A 19,082-nucleotide genomic window follows, 5' to 3' on the forward strand; every position below is an offset into this window, starting at 1 on the left:
TTTCTCTTTCTATATTCGTCTATCATCAATTACAAAACATTTTATCATTCTGAATGACAATTTTGAATGATCGAATATAGTACCTATATATTCGACAGAAAACTTGTTGAAGAAAAAATTGCAAATACAAATTTCTAAATCCATTTTCATGAAGTGTTCTATTCCTTAGAAGCGTCTGACCACAAAACAATTATTTATAAAACATGATCCACAGGTAGGGCAACCCAATGATTCATTCATTCCAGAACAATCATATATACAGATAACGAAAATGTTGAAATTATCATTAAAAACTACATACAGGGTGTTTTTCATTAATTTGAAGTTGAATAAAGCCTCACTGAGTCCAGTCTTGATTTTTGTTGAATTTGTTCTGTTTCATTGAAACTAACAAATTTAAGTAAATATAAATTTTCAGTCGAATCGATGGATAATTTCAGGAGTTATAGCCAAACGAAAATTTGAGAAATTTCAGAAAACCCCCTGTATATCGGAAACGGAGTACTTTAGACACACATATGAGGTGTTTATGAACTCAGCTCAATGCCCTCTACTCACGGTTCTCATTTGTCTGTTTACTCGTGAAACACCCTGCCTAACATATTCTTCTGAAATACTGTCCTGTGAGGTTATTCTGCCTTTCTAGCACTTTTACAAACTAAAAGGGACATAATGATCGTCATCTCTGTAACTATCATGACGCATTCTTGAAAGTATTAATCGTTAATTTGAAAGTGTTTGAAATAAAGGTAAGTAAAAATAATAATTTTTTAATGCTAATGACTTTTTATAGCTATTTATGTAACAAGTAAATGAATTAGGTCTTTATGGACGAGTCCAAATGTTTATGGCAGAGCGAGCGAGGCCAATAACTTGGGCAAGTCCATAAAGCCTAATTTATGTAAGAGTTGCACACAAAGCTTTATGTTCGACTGCAATGCAGAAATTTTATTTTCTGAAATGGCTTATTACTGAAAAAGATTTTATGTTACTGAACTTTTACTATTTTGTACTGACTGTTTTCACCAAAATTTTTTTCTTTAACTAATTTTCATTCATTGTGACTTTTGATCATTTTGTTTCATTTTATCATTCCGTCATGTCATTTTAGTCATTAAGTTACATTGTTTTTAATTTTTGATAGTTTTTATGCTTTGTTTTGTTTTTTGAGCTTGCTTTATGTTTTCTCCATGTTTTTCAGCTTCACTTACGTGATTACTCCTGAAGATGGGCTTTATTGAACTCGAAACATATTGAGAGATTAAATATCACCTAAGTAATTTATCTGGTATAGTGTTTTCTTTTATCAATTATAACACACCCATATTTCCCAAGGGAAATATGAAATGTCATTTCATATTTTCCTTATTGGAGCAACAAAATGAAAATGGAAATTCTTAAAATTTCCACTAAAGGTACAAAAGATGAAATATCTTGTTCGCAATTCGTCGATGAGACTATCGTTTCCTTGAACATTCCGTTCAGCTGTGGCTGTAGCTGGCATCATTGACACTCCAGGAACCGTAACAGTATACTATTCATATTTCCCTAGTTGTAATAATAGCTATATTTTCCTGTCAAAGTATATAAATCAACATTGTATTGATGCTGAACTAGTTCTAATTTATAATTATGTTGCTCCATTCATACGGAATAGTTACGCCAGTCAAAGGTTCCAACTTGAGGTTCAACCTCTATTTTAGACGTGTGCAGACCTGACTCGATGGGTTCGGCGCGATGCTTTTGGCTCCACCGTGATTGACCAGCTCAACTATTTTTGCCCCAGTGCTCCCAGCCTCTCGTCTATGGAGAGTCAAACCAAAGATTTCAGCTGATATGAATATGTTACGATCTGAATTGAACTAGCCAATTTGCCATTGTCAGGGCCACTAAATGGAGAACGTTCCTCTTCCTCCGACGAAAAGCAGATGCTGACCATGGTTTCGGTCTCAGTCCTCTATTTCGCCAAGTTTTTCAGCTCTGAATTTGCTCCAAAACGATGCCTTCCCGATTTTACAACTGGAAATACTATTGCAGTCTCACCTCTCTTTTGGAGTCAGTATTTTCATAAACTTCCACGATATGTCAAATCCGGCATCCATCTGCGGAAGCGGAAGTGTTTAACAAATCTTCAACAATTAATATCTGTCAAAATATTAATTTTCCTGATATGATTCATTCTAGAGTATATCTTTGGAATAACATTGATGAAGTGTAGTTGTGGCTTGTCTTCATTTCTAGATGCGTTTTAATTACTTCTAGTAGGGGAACGTCCGTAAGGTAAATAAACGTTGCCCAGGCTCCTTTCAATATGCCTAAAAGCAATACCAGACGCTGAAGCGAGCGAAGCGGGAATTTCCAACGTTTCGTCAGTTTACTTTCAGGCGTCGCATGACGTAGTCGTCGCTTCAGCAGTCCGACGCGTCGCGTGTCCCGGAAGTTAACTAAGATGTCCACATACGACTCCAAAAAAGACTTTGATTATAACACGAAATTACCACAGCACAAATTGAACCCAAGCTACACCGTTAGGGTGCTCTGCTGCGTCATATTCATTTTTCTCACCGAAATATGTCTGGCCCATTATGTATATCGACTGATAAACGCCGAAATTCGTACGGAATTCATCACCAAAGATCAATTCGATCAATTTTTCACCAACGAAATTTTGAAGGAGAAGACCCAGAGGGAGATCATGAGGCTATTCAATGAATTTCAATCGAGAAATACGACGAGAAAGAAAAGAGATGCTCCCGATATCAACTTGTTGGAGTCTGCAAGCACCGAGCCTCATGTTGAGTTCTTCAGTCCAGAAATGAAGGAAAGTTTGGAAACGAAAGATGAAATCAGGAGGCAGCAGAACGGGGGAAAAGGCGCAGCCCCCGGTGGAGACTCTTGGGTTTGGTTGACAAGCTATAGTAGAATTCCCGTGAGTTTTTATCCTTTTTCAAATATTTAACATCAATGTTGAAGGAGCGCTTATGATACATTTCATAATCTTCATCTCCTCACTGAGAATTGAAAGCATAAGAGATTTAAGAGAATTTATAACTTAGTTTACAAGATGACTAAAATGTTCTGAATATTCAACGTTAACCACTAAGAGCAGATAAGCCATATGGAATGTTGGTAGTGCACGAACTATTTACAGCCGCTGCTCGCTCCTCCACGAAATTTAACTTTGTTGCGAGGTAAAGGGTGAAATTTGTACCTTTAGAGCATTAAAATCAAATAGAACGTCATTACAGAATAGAGGTTTATATACAGGGTGTTTGGTAACCTGTGAGACACAGGAAGAAAAATGACGATATTTGGAGTCAGAAAATAGTTTCGAAACTGTATATTCAATCGATTCTGATTATTTTCGTACGATTAGTTATTCTAAAAACTTCAAATAATCGTAATTAAAAAAATTAAATTTTGAATTTTTCACTTCTTTTCGAAAGTGAAATATTTTGTTAGTCTGAAATGGTAATTCGAGCTTAAACAGTCTGTGTTTCGTATTGGTAAAGTTAACCGCCTTGTTAACCGCATTCTCTGAAAGGAACCGCTTAAACTCTATATGGTGAGTCTTCGACTTGTACAGGATGGGCAAAATTCGTTGTCTATTGAGGGGATCTCGAGAACTATAAGAGCTAGAAGGAAACGGATGACACATTTCCGAGCTCTTTTTCAAAGGAACATATAATGGTGAAAACCGTAGCCTCCTACGATTCTTCGTTTTTGATTTATTAGCAAAAAATGAGATTTTGATGATTTCGAAAAGTTCTCATAACAAGTTTCAGATCTGTAACTCCAACAGTGACGGCTCGTGCCCATAAGGTGTGGGTCGGCCCGACCCAGGATATACAGGGAATATCCTGGAATAAAATTAGTATCTATTTTTTTAACCAATAACTGGAAATGAAAACGCGGAATATTCAATTTTATGTCCCAAAAATAAGTGCAATCAGAACTCAATTGACATGTTTTTCAGCATCTTGATGTTAAGTTATTGGTTGAGAAACTATTAATAGATAGAAGACAAAGTTAATTGAAAAGCAATTGGTAGGTTTCAGCGTCTTCATTTTGAGTGGTTGATCAATATTGAAGAAACATTAATTTTATTCCAGACTTATGTCCCACCCTGCAGATATAATCTAATTTTCTTTATACAACCGCAGTGTATAAAAGTTTAGGCTTGTTTTTGGAGAAAGAATGTACTACACTTCTTTGTTTTTGCCAAGCTTTTGAATAATAGTATTATTCTTCTTCGGGGTCTTTCTGTAAATACCGATAACAAATTTATTATAACACAAAACATCAACGTCAATACGAATCAAAATTTTAAGTTCACTGAAACACATCTACAATTCTGATTTTGAGTGATAATGTGCTAATTTTTCCTTTCTTTATTTCACCATTCCTCCTTCCACTGTCATATGATTTTGTGACAGGATGCAAAGTTTGTTTCGATTTGCTACCACTCCAATTATTCAACAATCCAAGGAATTTAGAATCCATTCAGATTATCAAAATTTACGAAATGAATCGAAGAAAACTGATAAACACCTACGTGCACCCTTTTCTCTTATTTTACAACACTGACCTAATTCAATTCAATATGGGAACAGCGATGCCGATGCGATTCTTATATCCCCACTCCGAGGCTCGGCCGGCCGATCTACGCGTATTCAAGAAGCTTCAAAATCACCATGCCCTTATAAATTCACTAGGAATTACGAATTTTTATGGTCAAAAAATCACTAAACTACTCTTATACGGTACGAATACCCTCTTTCCAAAATCAACTATTCATTTAATAAACAAAAAAATCTAACTATAATTAGGGATATATTATATTTTCATTGACTAAACTACTCTTAAACGGTACGAATACGCTCTTTTCTAATATAGACATAATATTTAATTATTAACTATTCATTTGATAATATCTTGCAAAAAAGTCAATAGACAATAAGGAAATCTAGAAATATGAAAACTAAACGCCCAAACCATAGCAAGGTAGGCCCAACCCGTGCTGGCCGACCATGTATGTATACTTCATTCAAATTTATTTTAGCAGTCGGTTGGCCATGAAATAATTTTCTCAAGTTTTCGTAACTAGAACGAAGTAAGTTGGCACTCATGAAATGTCGTTAATGTCATAACGCCGTTGCCACAACTAATATCAATTTTTATTACGAAAATGCCGAAAGTGACTGAAAAAAGAGACAGGGTTTCAGGAAGTTAGAATTCAGGCTGATTCATGCTAGACCGTGTCGGAGCCGGGCCGGGACCGCTCATTCAAATAGTTATACCCTGATATTCTAAAATCCACAATACGTCAGACGGTAGCGAACATATTCAATGTAAGAATTCATATAATGTTTTATCTCAATCTAAACGACTTACATTTCAGCTGAATATTTCCACAATCAGAAAGATTGTGAATGAAGAGGATGACAAAGAATTTCCTTCTATTGGGACACCCAAAAAAGTGGTGGCATTTGAGAATTTTCTGTTAAAGTGAATTTTCGTTTTCTACAGGATTTTCGATAAATGTCATCGTAGAATAAGTTCCCCAAAATGGATTTTTCATTTGACTTGTCCTATACAATGTAAATGTCTTAAGGTACCAATAAATACCTAATTATTATTATTACATCAACGTATTAAGATGAATAGCCAGGAATACGCGCAAGTTGCCCTGTTACTTGTTTATTCATGTCAAATTTTTGTTCAAAGGTGAAGTTCATCTTAACTTGAAACTTCCTTCAATTCCTTTTACTTATATTGATGCAAGCAAGATGATTTTTGTTGAAGAATTTAACATTCTTGTAATTATCTGTTAATTCCTTCGGGAGATACCCATTCCCAACCACTGCATCATATGCATTTCATCTTCGGGTTAATATTTTTGAAATCTACAAATGATGTAAGCCAAAGAAGATAACGAACATTAACTCTTCTCAAGCTAGTGCATATTATGATATCATACTGATCTCTTGTATTTTCCATGCAAATAATTGGATTTGGTATGCCTTCAATCAGTTTGTATAAACTTCAATTATGTTCGTCACATATTTTCCGAAGAGATTCGACATTGTGATAAAATACGTAATAACAGAAACTTTTACGTAGAACAAGCAACATAGCGTTGATTTAAAACCCAAAAATGTTTTGACAAGCTTCATAACCCCACATTTTCGAACTATACAGAGTGAAATGTGTCAAATTTCCATGGCCAGCCGACTGCTAAAATAAAAGTGAATGAAGTATATCTAGCAGCGACGTAATACGATGTATTGTACAGTTCAACTTGATGATAACTGCCTGCGACGTAGGTGCTGTACGGTACCATAACTTGAAGCGTTTCGCTAGGCTGACGCGGCTGGCCGACCTAGCGTGTTTAGCGTAAGGAAAGAGAACTTCTAAATAAAGTAATTCAGGGCGACTGGGGCGTCATGTTGATCGAAATAAGTTGTAGTACGTTATACTAGGGAATTAATCGAGATTTGAATATCGAAATTGATCATTTGGAATAAGTTTCGAAGAATAAAATAATTATAATTATTTTCTATTTATCGATTATTTTTGGGACCCTGCATACCCTGACGAGCCGTCATTGAACTCCAAAGACAAAAAAGTTAGACGAACTTTTCGAAATCGTCAAAAACCCATTTTTTCTAATAACTCAAAAACGAAGAATCGTGAGAGGCTACGGTTTTCCGGTTTTCGTCATTCTTTGTTTCTCCGAAAAAGAACTTTTAGCTCTTATAGTTCCCGAGATCCCCTGTACAGAGTGGCAGAGTGGGCAAAATTCGTTGTCTACTGAGGCATCTCTTAAATGTGAACCGGCTGTCAATTCCAGATTTTGAGTTTCGAGCAGTAATTAAGAAACTGCCATTTTCAATAATGCTGTATTAGGAATAGACTCAGGAATAGATGTATCGGAAAAATAATTCAACAATCGGTAATTCCGATCACATAATATTTATAGCAGTCACTATGGTAACGCCATATTATATTATATTGTCAGATATTATTCAATAGTCAATCAGAAAGCAGGAAAAAGATCATATTTTTTCCCATGAAATAACGTGCGTTCAAGTAGGCTATGTAATTTTAAACTTTGACATTCGGTGTCTGAACGTAGGTCTTTTCTTGAATTACTTCATCTTCCCAAAATGTAAACAATGATGACACCTATACATCGTAATTTCGTATGGAAAGTGGAAAGGCCCTTTCAAGGAAAAATTAATATCGCCCAAAGTGTGAAAAGCATTTCCTTTCTCCTTCTATTTTCTCCTCAATTTTGAAGTAGGATTCAATAATAAATGCTTTTTACAGGTCTGTAAAAACCATCTTTATAATTTCCTGATAATTTTAATTAAAAAAAAATCCAAAATGCTAACTTTTATTATAACATGACAGTTCACCTGGAAAATATTACACCAAAAGCTAAGAATTACGTTTAGACACGAATTATCGACGAATTTTTTTGAACACACGTTATTTAGATGAATAGTTACATAGGATACATTTTTTGAATCAGCAGAAAATTACCAGCAAGAAAAAAATATTTCAACTAAAAAATTCAATACAATCATATTCTAATTACCCATTAAGAAAAGTGCTTGTTCAATGTAATATTCATTTTCGAATACGAGTTGAAACAACCGAGTAATTCAGCATTTCTCAATTTTTGTTCATAACTCGAAATCTAGAAATGATAGGCTGGTGTTTTCAGGTTTGGATTACATCAGGAAAAAAAACTTGAGAATATGTCATCAGTTTCCTTCTAGTTGCTATAGTTCGAGATCCCCTCAATAGACAACAAATTTTGCCCCTTGTTTTGCCCATCCTCAACATACAGGATGTCCGCGCCATGGAGCAGCGGTCGATTACTCTAATTATTTTAACTTTACAAAAAAATAGTTTGAAATAAAACTTTCCTCTTTTTGGGTAAAGCATCTCCTAAAATTATTTGGAACTAAAAAAGTGTTCCGTTTATTTTGCACAGCTACCAACTTCGTTATATTAAATGGAACACCCTATATTTTTCACATTTTCAAATTTCTTGTTGAATTTGAATATAAGTTTGATAACACAACTATGTCTGAATTCTCAACGGTTTTCGAGATATTTAACTTTTTATTAATATTTTGACAGTTTGAGGGACATACTTACGTAAAGGACTATAGCTCCGTCTCTATTTTGTGTAATTGATTCAAATTTGGACTGTCAATAAATCATACACTAAAAAATTCCTTTGTAAATAACCATATTATATACATGGTCCACGAAAACGTAGATCCATTATCAAAACAGAAATTCATAAAAATCTTCATTTTTTTAAAAGGCAACCCTTTTTTTTCTGTTCATTATTCGAAACAACTAGAAGCTAACAAAAAATGTTTAAATAATGAACAGAAAAAAATATGAGTTGCCATTTAAAAAAATGAAGATTTCGATGAATTTCTGTTTTGATAATGGATCTACGTTTTCGTGGACCCTGTATATAATATGGTTATTTACAAAGAAATTTATTAATGTATGATTTATTGACTAGACACAGTCCAAATTTGAATCAATTACTCAGACCTTATGTAAGTACCTCAGACTGTCCAAATATTAATAAAAAGTCAAATTTCTCGAAATCCTTTGAGAATTCCAACATAGTTGTGTTATCAAACTCATATTCAAATTTAATAAGGAATTCAAAAATGTAAAAATATATAGTGTGTTCCATTTGAAATAACAAAGTTGATAGCAGTGCAGAGGAAACGAAACACTTTGTACCTTGTACCTATAGTTCTGAATAATTTTAGGAGATGCTATAAATTTTTGTAAAGTTAATAGAATTAGAGTAAACGACCGCTGCCATATGGCGCGAACACCCTGTACATATATTTTTAGAGAAGATTTCTGAGGTCAAAAGAAATAGTTTTTCCTGTTATCATTCTTTCCAATTCGGCTCGGTTCAAGGCTGTTTAAAATTCATAAAAAAATATAATTTTCTTTTATATCTCAAGAATGATTTTATCGAATGGAATGTTTTTCGGAATATACCTAGTTTTACATTGATGTGATGAATCTTCACCGAGCACAAAAATTCACCAACATCATCCAGTTTCTTGTTATGACCATTAAATACCAGAAATTCAAAAAAACCAATTTCTTAGAAGTACCTAAATTGAACGCCAACTAATGAATATTTTAGCATTATGGAAAATGAAAGTATTCTTCACATTTTCTCTTATAATGCGCCGCTTTCGAGTAATTTAATATTGAAAAATGAATGATATCTGTGAAATTTAAAATATTGAGTAAGTTCTTCTGCTGAATGCAACTCTGTTTAAAAGATCCACTGAATTAAATTACATTAAAGATGTGTAGTTTCAATTCTCATAGAGGTATCTTGTTATTCTCAAGGAAATTTCAGTGCTGTATCCGACAACGTTTAAACGTTCAGAAAATATAATTTTCAAATTTTGACATATAAAGTGACACTTATAAAAAAATCATTGACGTTTTAAAACGTTTCACTTTCCGTAACCAGTTACGAAAAGTCATTGCATATGTTAGACTATTTTCAGCTAATGCAGAGATATCTGGCCATTACTTTGAAACCATAAAATGTTGTTGTAGTTTTTTCATATAAATAATTTATGTGTTAATTCCAGTTAAGGTTCTCTGAATATATTCCGAAAAATTTGGTTGATTCAAGGATGTCGTATTTTACATGGCTCATTGTAATATGTAGTACTATTTCTTTCCTGAATTGGTTGGTGAAAAAAGTATGAACTCAGATTTTCCTTCATTGAGAAGTAGATTGTTGTTCCTGAACCATTCTTTCGTCATTTCCAATGTAAGTTCACATAATCCTTTCAGGTTTTTAATTAAAAGTAATTTAGTATCATCTACATCCAATATAAAACTGTTCCAATAATGCGAGCTATTCATGAACGAGCGTAGGGAATCCCAGAGAATTTGAAACATCCAAACGCAACTGTAGATCGTTTCGGGATCAATGTCTCTCGTCAGTACAGTGTAGCGCTGAAAATTCGAATGATGGAGTCTTGAAACGAAATCGGGGCGACCGGGAGGAAATTACATATCACCTTCAACCACTTGAAGATGCTATTGTGATAGCGAAACACGTGCCTTTGTTCAAACACTAATTTTGTGAAAATCGTATAATCTATTTCAAGTTCAATTACATAACAGGATGAAATAGAAAGTAACTAGGGCATGCTGAGATCGGACGAGATCAGGACACTTCGAACAATAGCTGAAAAGACACTTAGAGACATAGAGGGGAACCTTTCGTTTCAATCAGGAGAATATGTAGAATACAGGATACAGAGTAAGATGGGGAAGAAAGAAGAGAAGATATTGCAACGAAAACGTGAATAGAATGAAAGAAAACAGAATATCATATGAAGTGAAGCAAGGTGAATCACCTAGGAAGACCACCGGAACGATGGCTGGCAGTCTACTTCCCAGGAGAACCAAACTTAAACAGACCATTAGGTATTCAGGAAGAAGAAGTAGAAAAAGAGAAAAACTGTTGGATCAATTCGAACCACATGTTTTTCGAATTGAAAATAAGAAGAACAGAGCCAAAAATTAATAATGTGTTGGACCTCCAAGATTTGTGCATATAAACACTCCTAATAAGATCGTCGATTTCCCATTGAGCCATCCCTTCCCAGGCAACTAATGTCGAAATGCCGTCAGAATTAGTAGATGATGGGGTAAACGATGGAGTAATCTTGCCCCCATATAATCGCAGGCTTGTTCTATGTGTGAAAGATTGGAAGTTATAAGGGACCAAGGTAACAAACAAATCTACTTGACTCTTCACAATGAACCAACGCACTTCTGGCTATATGTGGTCTTGCAATATCTTGTTGGAAAAGTGGATTGGACAACGTCTGAATATGTATAAGGCAAAACAAGTGGTTCCACCAACTCCTGAATATAATGCAGAATAAGTGTTTCCACCATCTCCTGAATTTAACGCACTTCGGTCATGTTGCCTTTGATGAATACCTAAAGTGACCTACTTCCATAATAGTTGGGGAGCCGACGATGCTAAATCGGGATTTACTCGAGCATTGTGGAGACCTAGTGGATTTTGAAGATTAGATGGTAGGAAGAAAAAAGAGTTCTATGATGTATCCATTTTCAGAGGTGGGGAAAGCGTCTGCAGGTTTTCAAATATGTAAAAAAAAGTCGTCAGTTGTACATACTCGAGCGTGTCAGATTAAGATACTGTTTATACTCTTCGTATCTCTGATAATAAATTCATGTTAATCTGACAGTTTGCGTGGTGGGGCTGGCCGTACGGAATAGTTGAAAATGGTGAAATAAAATTTCTTTCGGGCGTGTCAGATTTTCAGAGGATATGTCCCAGAGAAAGCTACTTTTCAAGAGACTGACAATTCGGACGTGACGCAAGGTCACATCGGTCCTTTGAAAATACAAAAAAATCGTTACCTGTACATACTGGAGCGTGTCAGATTTTCATAGAGATGGTAAATCTCGGTGTTGCAGACGTGTCGACCCGTTAATCTGATAATAATCAGGGTTTTTTTTTTAATCTGACAGTTTGAAGATGATAACTGTGGGCACTTAGGCATTTTTTTGAAATATCTCCCTTCCTGTACCTCTAGTCGTTTCTGTATTCATTATGAAAGTTGTAGATAATAAAATTCTATATAACTTTTGCCTGAAGCAATTCTTCATACCCTCAACCGTTTTCGAGCAAAAGGGGGATAAGGGCGAAGAGCTTATCCACACATGAGAAAGGTTCAATGTAGAAACCCAGTCTAATGTATTATATGCATCGCCATATATCTCAAAAATGTTCAAACGTAGAAAAAATTGCTTCGGACAAAATTTGTAGAAAATGTCACCCTCTACAAGTTTTATATTGAATGCGAAAACAATTTGAAGGCCAGGAGAGGAGATAATTCAGAAAAACTGATTTTTGTGACATATTTTTATTATTTCGGCTTGCAGAAACTGTCAGATTATATTATTTTCGTTATCCTTGAATCATTAGCTTCAAATTGAGAAAAAAGCCACCTCGCTCGAGAATTTATGTGACGTTTTCTTTTGAAACTTTGGCTCTCCCACACATTTTCGTCACGCTTAAATTGTCAGATTAAGAGAATATACAGGGTCTTTCACGAGGAACCTCACCCATATTTATACGGGAAACCACTGAACGTATTTTCATGAAATTCAGCATTTATAAGTATTTCACGATGCTGATGAAATCTAAAATATTTTCAAGGCATGAGCACCTCCGGTTTTTCCGGAAATGACGTCAACTTGCGTTTTTCAAATTAGAACACCATTTTTTTATTGCAGAAATAGATTCCTTAGAAAATTTCAAGTTATTTTGATGTTACATTTTTCAGTTTTGGTTGGAAAATTCTCTCTGAGCGGGAAAATTCGAAAAAAAAATCGAAAAAAGAGCTCCGCTGAAACAAGAATAACTTCGAGGTTTTTGGATGGAAAATTTTCATTTTTGGGATTTTTCAAGATGTAAGATTGATGTATCCACTTTAAAAATCGAAATCGCGATTCATGATACAGGGGGTGAAAAAATCGCTTTCAAAGTTAGGGATGACAAAATCGTGAAAAATCAATTTTTTCAAATTAGAACCCCATTTTTTTATGGCAGATATTGAATCTACGTTAAAAAATAATGTGAGTGCATGCATCACACCCTTGCCCTAAAGTGGATATTTTCTGAGTTATTCACAAAAAACTGTTTTTCGTCTTGAATTTTCAGCTATTTCTTTTCCCGCCAAAAAGATGAAATTTTCAGGAACTGTTATTTGAACCATGCTGTAGATTTTTCACCCCTTCTTGAAACCGACTTCAAGTTACTATTAGGAGAACCATGGCAAACTCACGCAGTTATAACTAGAGAAGATGCTCAAAGTTTTGACCGTTAATTTCTAGACATTTATTTATACGTCTCAGGAATGCTTCGTGCGTTGCTATCGCGTACAGGCGCAAGCCTCTGCGATTAATATTTATATCAAATAAATAAACTTTATTATACATGCCGAAAACGAACTGATAAAAAAATATTTTTCTCATTCAATTCTAGTTTGTACCCCAGCTTACCCTACCTCTGACTCTACGTCTACGGCCTTCTTGATTCGTCAATAATCCAGTACCGTATCAACACTTTTGGTCATCCCCGTGGCTATTTTTCCAAAGAACGAAGCACACTCCCTTAAGCTCATTATTCGCCCCCTATCAACCACGCTAAGCTGTTGAAAATTGTCTCGTAGGTTGTTCACTCTAGGTATGATAACAAATTAAAGCAGCTCTTCAGATAATACAAAAACCACTTTGTAGATATGGTTGAAAACTAGTCTTTTTTTCCTGAATTTCCTCCTCTTTCATTCATTAATACTGGATGTTTTGTTTTCTATTTACTTAGTTTTCTATGTCAATTTGTCCTTCAGTAAAAACTAGCTGATTCTGCACCACCGCTCAACTTGTATAGACCTAATATTATAATACTGGCCCATACGTACTGACGGGAGTGGAAATCGAATCATAATTCACTCTACTCCAAACCATTCATCTCGTTCAATAAGGGGAATTCTTCCTGGAGTATCGAGTTCCTCCCATTTCACACTTGACTGAAATTGACATCGAAATTCCTCCAGTCTAATGGAGTTTTCCTCGATAAAGGATTTACGTTTCCCTCTACGCTCTCTACGCGTAGTTATCTTAATTATTTGTTACCTAAGCCACGCTTCCGACAATTGGTAAAGTATTCCTGTTCGGAACTCAGCCCGTCTGAGCTTTCAACAGTTTACGACTAATTCGATTGTATACAAAACAGTGTATACGTTCCGACATCCAACAGGCATAATTAATGTCGATGCTTATTTAACTTTCGCATGCCTTTCTAAAAGTAAACTCTCAGCTTCAAATTGGAAAAATTGAATTTCGAATTCATAGTTATCATACGGGGATATATCGAAAAATTCTTAGTCTACTATAGAACCAAACAAAATTTCAATGTTGAAATATTTTATTACTCAACATAGTCTCCTCTTAATTGGATAGATACATTTCTTACAGCGAACCTGCAACGTCTCTAGTCCTTTAAAAAAAAATGTTTCTTCTTGCTCTGCAAACCAGACCTCCGCAGCTTTCATTACCTCCTCGTTGGAAGAAAATTCACGACCTTTTAAACTTTTTTTCAATTGAGGAAAGAGATGATAGTCGGATGGAGTTAAATCTGGTAAATTAATCACGAATTTTTTGCATGGCTATATGAGTTTTGTGTGAAGGGGCGTTGTCCTGCAAAAACAAAACACCTTTGGATAGCTTTCCGCGTCTTTTCTCTTTAATTTTTTTCCCATAGAGTGATCAGTAATGTCGAATAGTAATCTCCGGTTATTGTTCTACCCTTATCTAAAAAATCAATCATGATTACTCCATGGCAATCCCAAAACACTGAAGCAAGAACTTTTCCAGCAGCTTTTTGGACACGAAACTTCTAAAGTCTTGGAGAACCAGAGTGTTGCCATTCCATCGATTGTTGCTTTGTTTCTGGATCGTAGAAATGTAGTCTCATCCATAGTAACAATTCAGTTCAAGAAGTCTACGTCGTTTTCAAATTGAGCACAAATCGAACGCGATGCTTCTACCCTTTCACGCTTTTGGTCAACATTCAACATTTTGCAGCAATTTTTCTCATGTCCAAATTGACGTGAACTATATGAACGCGTTCGTATGAAATATTCAGTGCTTTAGATATCCGTTTTAGCCCAATTCGACGGTCTGATAAAATCATGTCATGAACTGCATCGATAGTTTTGGGGACTGACATAGAAACTGGCCTTCCCGAAATTTACCTCTTTTGAAGCTTGCAGTCCAATTTTTCACGGTCGCATACAAGGACATTGATCACCAAGGGTATTAAGCATATCTTCGTAAATCTGCTTACCTCTTAACCCTTTTAAATAGAGCTACTTGATGATGGCTCGATACTCCAATTTTTCGATTTTCACAATTTCGGTTTTCTTTCTTTTAATTTATTGCCTAACTCTGGTTTACTTTTTTGACCTCAAACTTCACATTGACACTTCTAATGAGTTCTAATGTTCGTTGATATGGTTACGTAATATTTTTTTATGTGTGGAACTGGTCTAGGCTAACTAGATATCAATACATCCTCGTAGAATAACTTTCTATTATTACACGTGCTCCTTGTTGCATTATCTCTCATTATTAAATCTCATTGTGTTCAATACATACCCTAGAAGATTTAGCGAGTAAAGTGAATTTATATATAGGGGAAAAGGTGCATGAGTTGATCCCTTTGGGTAAGATGATCCCTTTTGATTACGGACTCATGAAAAATGCCATATGGTTGAATTCTATGCCATAACGTACCCTCTATCACACTCCTACCTCAGTCAATTTTTTGGTACAGTGCAAGCGAACAGTCGATATTCACAGAGAAAAAAATGAATTGTGACCTATTAATCTAAGATTAGGTTAACTCTAAGATTATGCTCCTTTCGTTGTGAATGGTTGATAACAATTATTTTTATATTTGTTGCTTCCTTATATGCTTACTTTTGATTTTTTCTCGACTTGAAGACAATGATGTTCGTATAGGTTATAATAGCTAAGCCTGGGTGTCCACTGGAAGCGTATTCGAGCGGCTACGCGCTTACGCGAAACGAGCGTGAACGTGCGGCAAGCCGCTACAGATCCCACGTAACGTATTACAATACCAAAGAGTAACAACTCTACTCTTTGACAATACAGCGTTGTCCACTAGTCCACTGCAGGCGACTTCGCGCGATCCGCCTGAAATGGGATCTGTAGCGAGTGTAGCGCGTGCACGCCCGTTGAGCTCATCCATTTCAGTCCGGTTGAATTGAGATTCAATAAATATTTTGTGCCTATAAAAGATTTCTATTGGTTCAATGGCTTTATCAGTGAACGAATGAAATCATCTTGGGTTTTTTCCTTCAAAAAACATTGAGCATAACTTTTGGCGACCAAGTAATGGTTTTTTTTAAAGTTTTTCAATCATATGTCCTCAAGAAATACGGATATCGACTAATTACTTGGGAGAAAAGCTATAGAGCACTGTATTCTACTTCGTATGAGATCAAGTGTGTACTTTTTCTCACTAATGGATTCAAAAGTTGGGACAATTTCAAGAAACATTGTAAAATGTTATGTTTCTTATTGATTTGTCGGAAAAATCTTTGAAAGCAGCTTATATATGAGAAAAGGATAAAAACGTATAAAAAAGTTGTAAAGCATTAAATCTCACATCGATTGAAAACACGGGTTCATTTTTTTTCAGCACCATACTAGAGAGCCCTGAATTTGGACTAATGAAAAACATGTGTCATTATACAAATACAAGTTTTTCAGAAGAAGGTGGAGAAGGGAGCATCAAAGTCGGGCGAAATAGCATGCATATGTGGGATCCATAGGAAAAATTCATTCCATGATGGAAGCAAAAAACATAACAGGAAAATAATTAATTAGTTTGTGCTATGTTGCCAATTTGTAGATGCAAAAGGACACCCCTTTTATGCTTCTGTCCCTTCGACTCCTTAAGTAGCATATTAAGATATTTGACACAAATAAATATTCTCAGATTCAGAAAACAGCTCAGCAAATCTTTCGGCAATCAATTTTATTGTTAATTTTTGTCACCAGGTCTTTTTCGATATTTTTCACATTGTCGATATCAATTTGAATTTTTCGTTCAAAATATCTAAATCATTAAATCAACCTTTGAATCCTGGCATCTTCTTGTATTGTAGACCTGAAAAATATTGCATATCATTTTTCATTCCTTCGATCGAATTTCGAATAAGGATCTGCAAAAAATATTGAATAATTATGAATTTTAGACTGAACATTAAAATTTTTCGAAATATCGCACTCGCGTTTCAACTGTATATACATTTATACTCATTTATAAAGTACCACCTACTTTTAAAAGTCTTCTCAGCACTTTTACAGCATTTCTATTTGTAATTCAGAAATAATCAATTGAAATTCAGAAAACATCAATTGTATTTCAGATTAGTCAAGTTCATTTCAGAAAACATCAAATGTAATTCAGATTAGTTAATTCAATTTCGGATATTGTCATTTGAAATTCAGTTTAGTCACATTTATTTCAGAAACCGTCAATTGTATTTCTGATTAATCATTTGTATTTCAGAAACCGTCAATTGTATTTCAGAAAATATCAATTGTAATTCAGAATTCATTTAATTTATGAACTTTTATTATCCTCAAAACCACTAACCTCCATGTATGTAAACAAGAAAATGCGAGAATTTTAACGTCAACAGGCATGACGTCGATGGCAATAGCAGCTGCATGGAAGATGGTGCTATGCTGCGCTGCTCTACATAGCACAATCACCCCCAAAGATTGTGTACTTAGCAGAGAGAGGTTGCCTCTGGTACTCAGCCTGTTCAATAACATTCTTCAGATATGCAGATTCAGAATTTTTAGGAGAACAGAAATATTAGGTACCCAGAAAAAAAATAAGGAAGTAGGATCACGCCAAGATTCTGCAACACCCTAAATATATATAAAAGAAGTTTTTTCAAAAATTAATTTTATACAGCGTAGTACAAAAGAGTCAACTATATAGGACGGGCATTTACAATCAATCGCCCTGTACCTACTGAGCTATCAATTAAATCCTGGAGACAAGTAACACAGTGTGTATCTTGAATAGGATATGTGATTTAGTACCTAAAACTGAATTAACTTAATAAATCATTTTATGTTCGACTGCATCATAAACACATCATTTATGAATTCGTTTAGTGTCCATAATTGACTACTTTATTGGACACCACTTTATTGGACTCAACTGTCACTATCATTCTGTCAAGTAAATATACTAGATGCAAATAACACTTTATTCAAGGAAGAAGAATTGCATTAGTGTGGTAGTGAATATTAAAAACACATTCTTTGTTTTCATAAAAATGCATGCCTGAGGAAGTCGAGCTCGAAGTGGAAGCACAGTTTTCGATCTGCAATACTTCCTGGCCCCTGGCCCAATATTCTGGTGGCAACTTTCTTTCATCTATGTAGTCCATAGCGAAGAACTTTTGTGAGCTTTCAATTCACTATTGAATAAGCCAGAATACTGTCTTCTGTTGATTTTACAATTTCCTTCGTTTTACACCACTTGTTATAGGCCGCATACATATTTTCATAAGCACTTTTAGATTTAGTGGGTAAGAAAGATTCTTTGTCGCATACGGCTAAATTTTCTACGCTTTCTCCTCCAGCACTTTCCATTTTTTGGATTATTATGACGTTTGTCACAAAATTAAGGAAGTAAACAACTGTGTTTACTAAGGTTGCTAAGGTCGCTGGTTACTAAGGTAAGAAAATCAAAAGCACACTTAATGTTTTTCAGCAATAGGCCATTTCAGAAAATAAAATTTCTGCATTGCAGTCGAACATAAAGCTTTGTATGCAACTCGTACATAATTAGGCTTTATAGACTTGCCCAAGTTATTGGCCTCGCTCGCTTTGCTCGCTCTGCCATAAACTTTTGGACTCGTCCATAAAGACCTAATTTATGTACTTGTTACATAATTAGCTATTATGTACATATCATTCCGATATAATGAAAATGCGTATTAGATAATATATGAGAGATTCATCTGCATTAACCTTGAATAATATTCGACTCTTTCTTACTTTCTGAATTACAAATTACGGTTTCTGAAATACAAATGATTGATTCTGATTTACAATTGATAATAAATTGACTACTCTGAATTTCAAATGACCATTTCTGAAATTAAACTGACTTATCTGAAATACAATTGACGTGTTCTGAAATAAACTTGACTAACCTGAATTTCAATCGATCATTTCTGAATTACAACTGAAAATGGATTCTAATCCATGGACACCAGTTCTGTATATTCAGCTTGACATAAGTGTGCAATGACGTCATCAGATTTCCGACGAACTGTCGGCAGCCTACTATAATTAATCGAATTCGGAGGGCAAGAGCTTGATAAAGTTTA

At 34.9% G+C, this 19,082-nt stretch overlaps 1 protein-coding gene across 2 annotated transcripts in view; it reads left to right on the forward strand.

The window, feature by feature from the left end:
• The first annotated feature begins 2,324 nt into the window (after positions 1–2,324).
• The window catches only part of LOC123308096, an 86,148-nt gene continuing 69,390 nt past the window's right edge, over positions 2,325–19,082 (forward strand). The window contains exon 1 of one of the 2 annotated variants that reach the window (XM_044890638.1): positions 2,325–2,929. In XM_044890638.1, the coding sequence (XP_044746573.1) occupies positions 2,450–2,929 (480 nt within the window). In that variant the 5' untranslated portion in view covers positions 2,325–2,449. The remainder of the gene's footprint in view (positions 2,930–19,082) is intronic. The other variant, XM_044890639.1, reaches the window with a different exon arrangement.

The sequence above is a fragment of the Coccinella septempunctata genome, chromosome 2, assembly GCF_907165205.1.
Source record: "Coccinella septempunctata chromosome 2, icCocSept1.1, whole genome shotgun sequence".
NCBI classification, from domain to species: Eukaryota; Metazoa; Arthropoda; class Insecta; order Coleoptera; family Coccinellidae; genus Coccinella; species Coccinella septempunctata.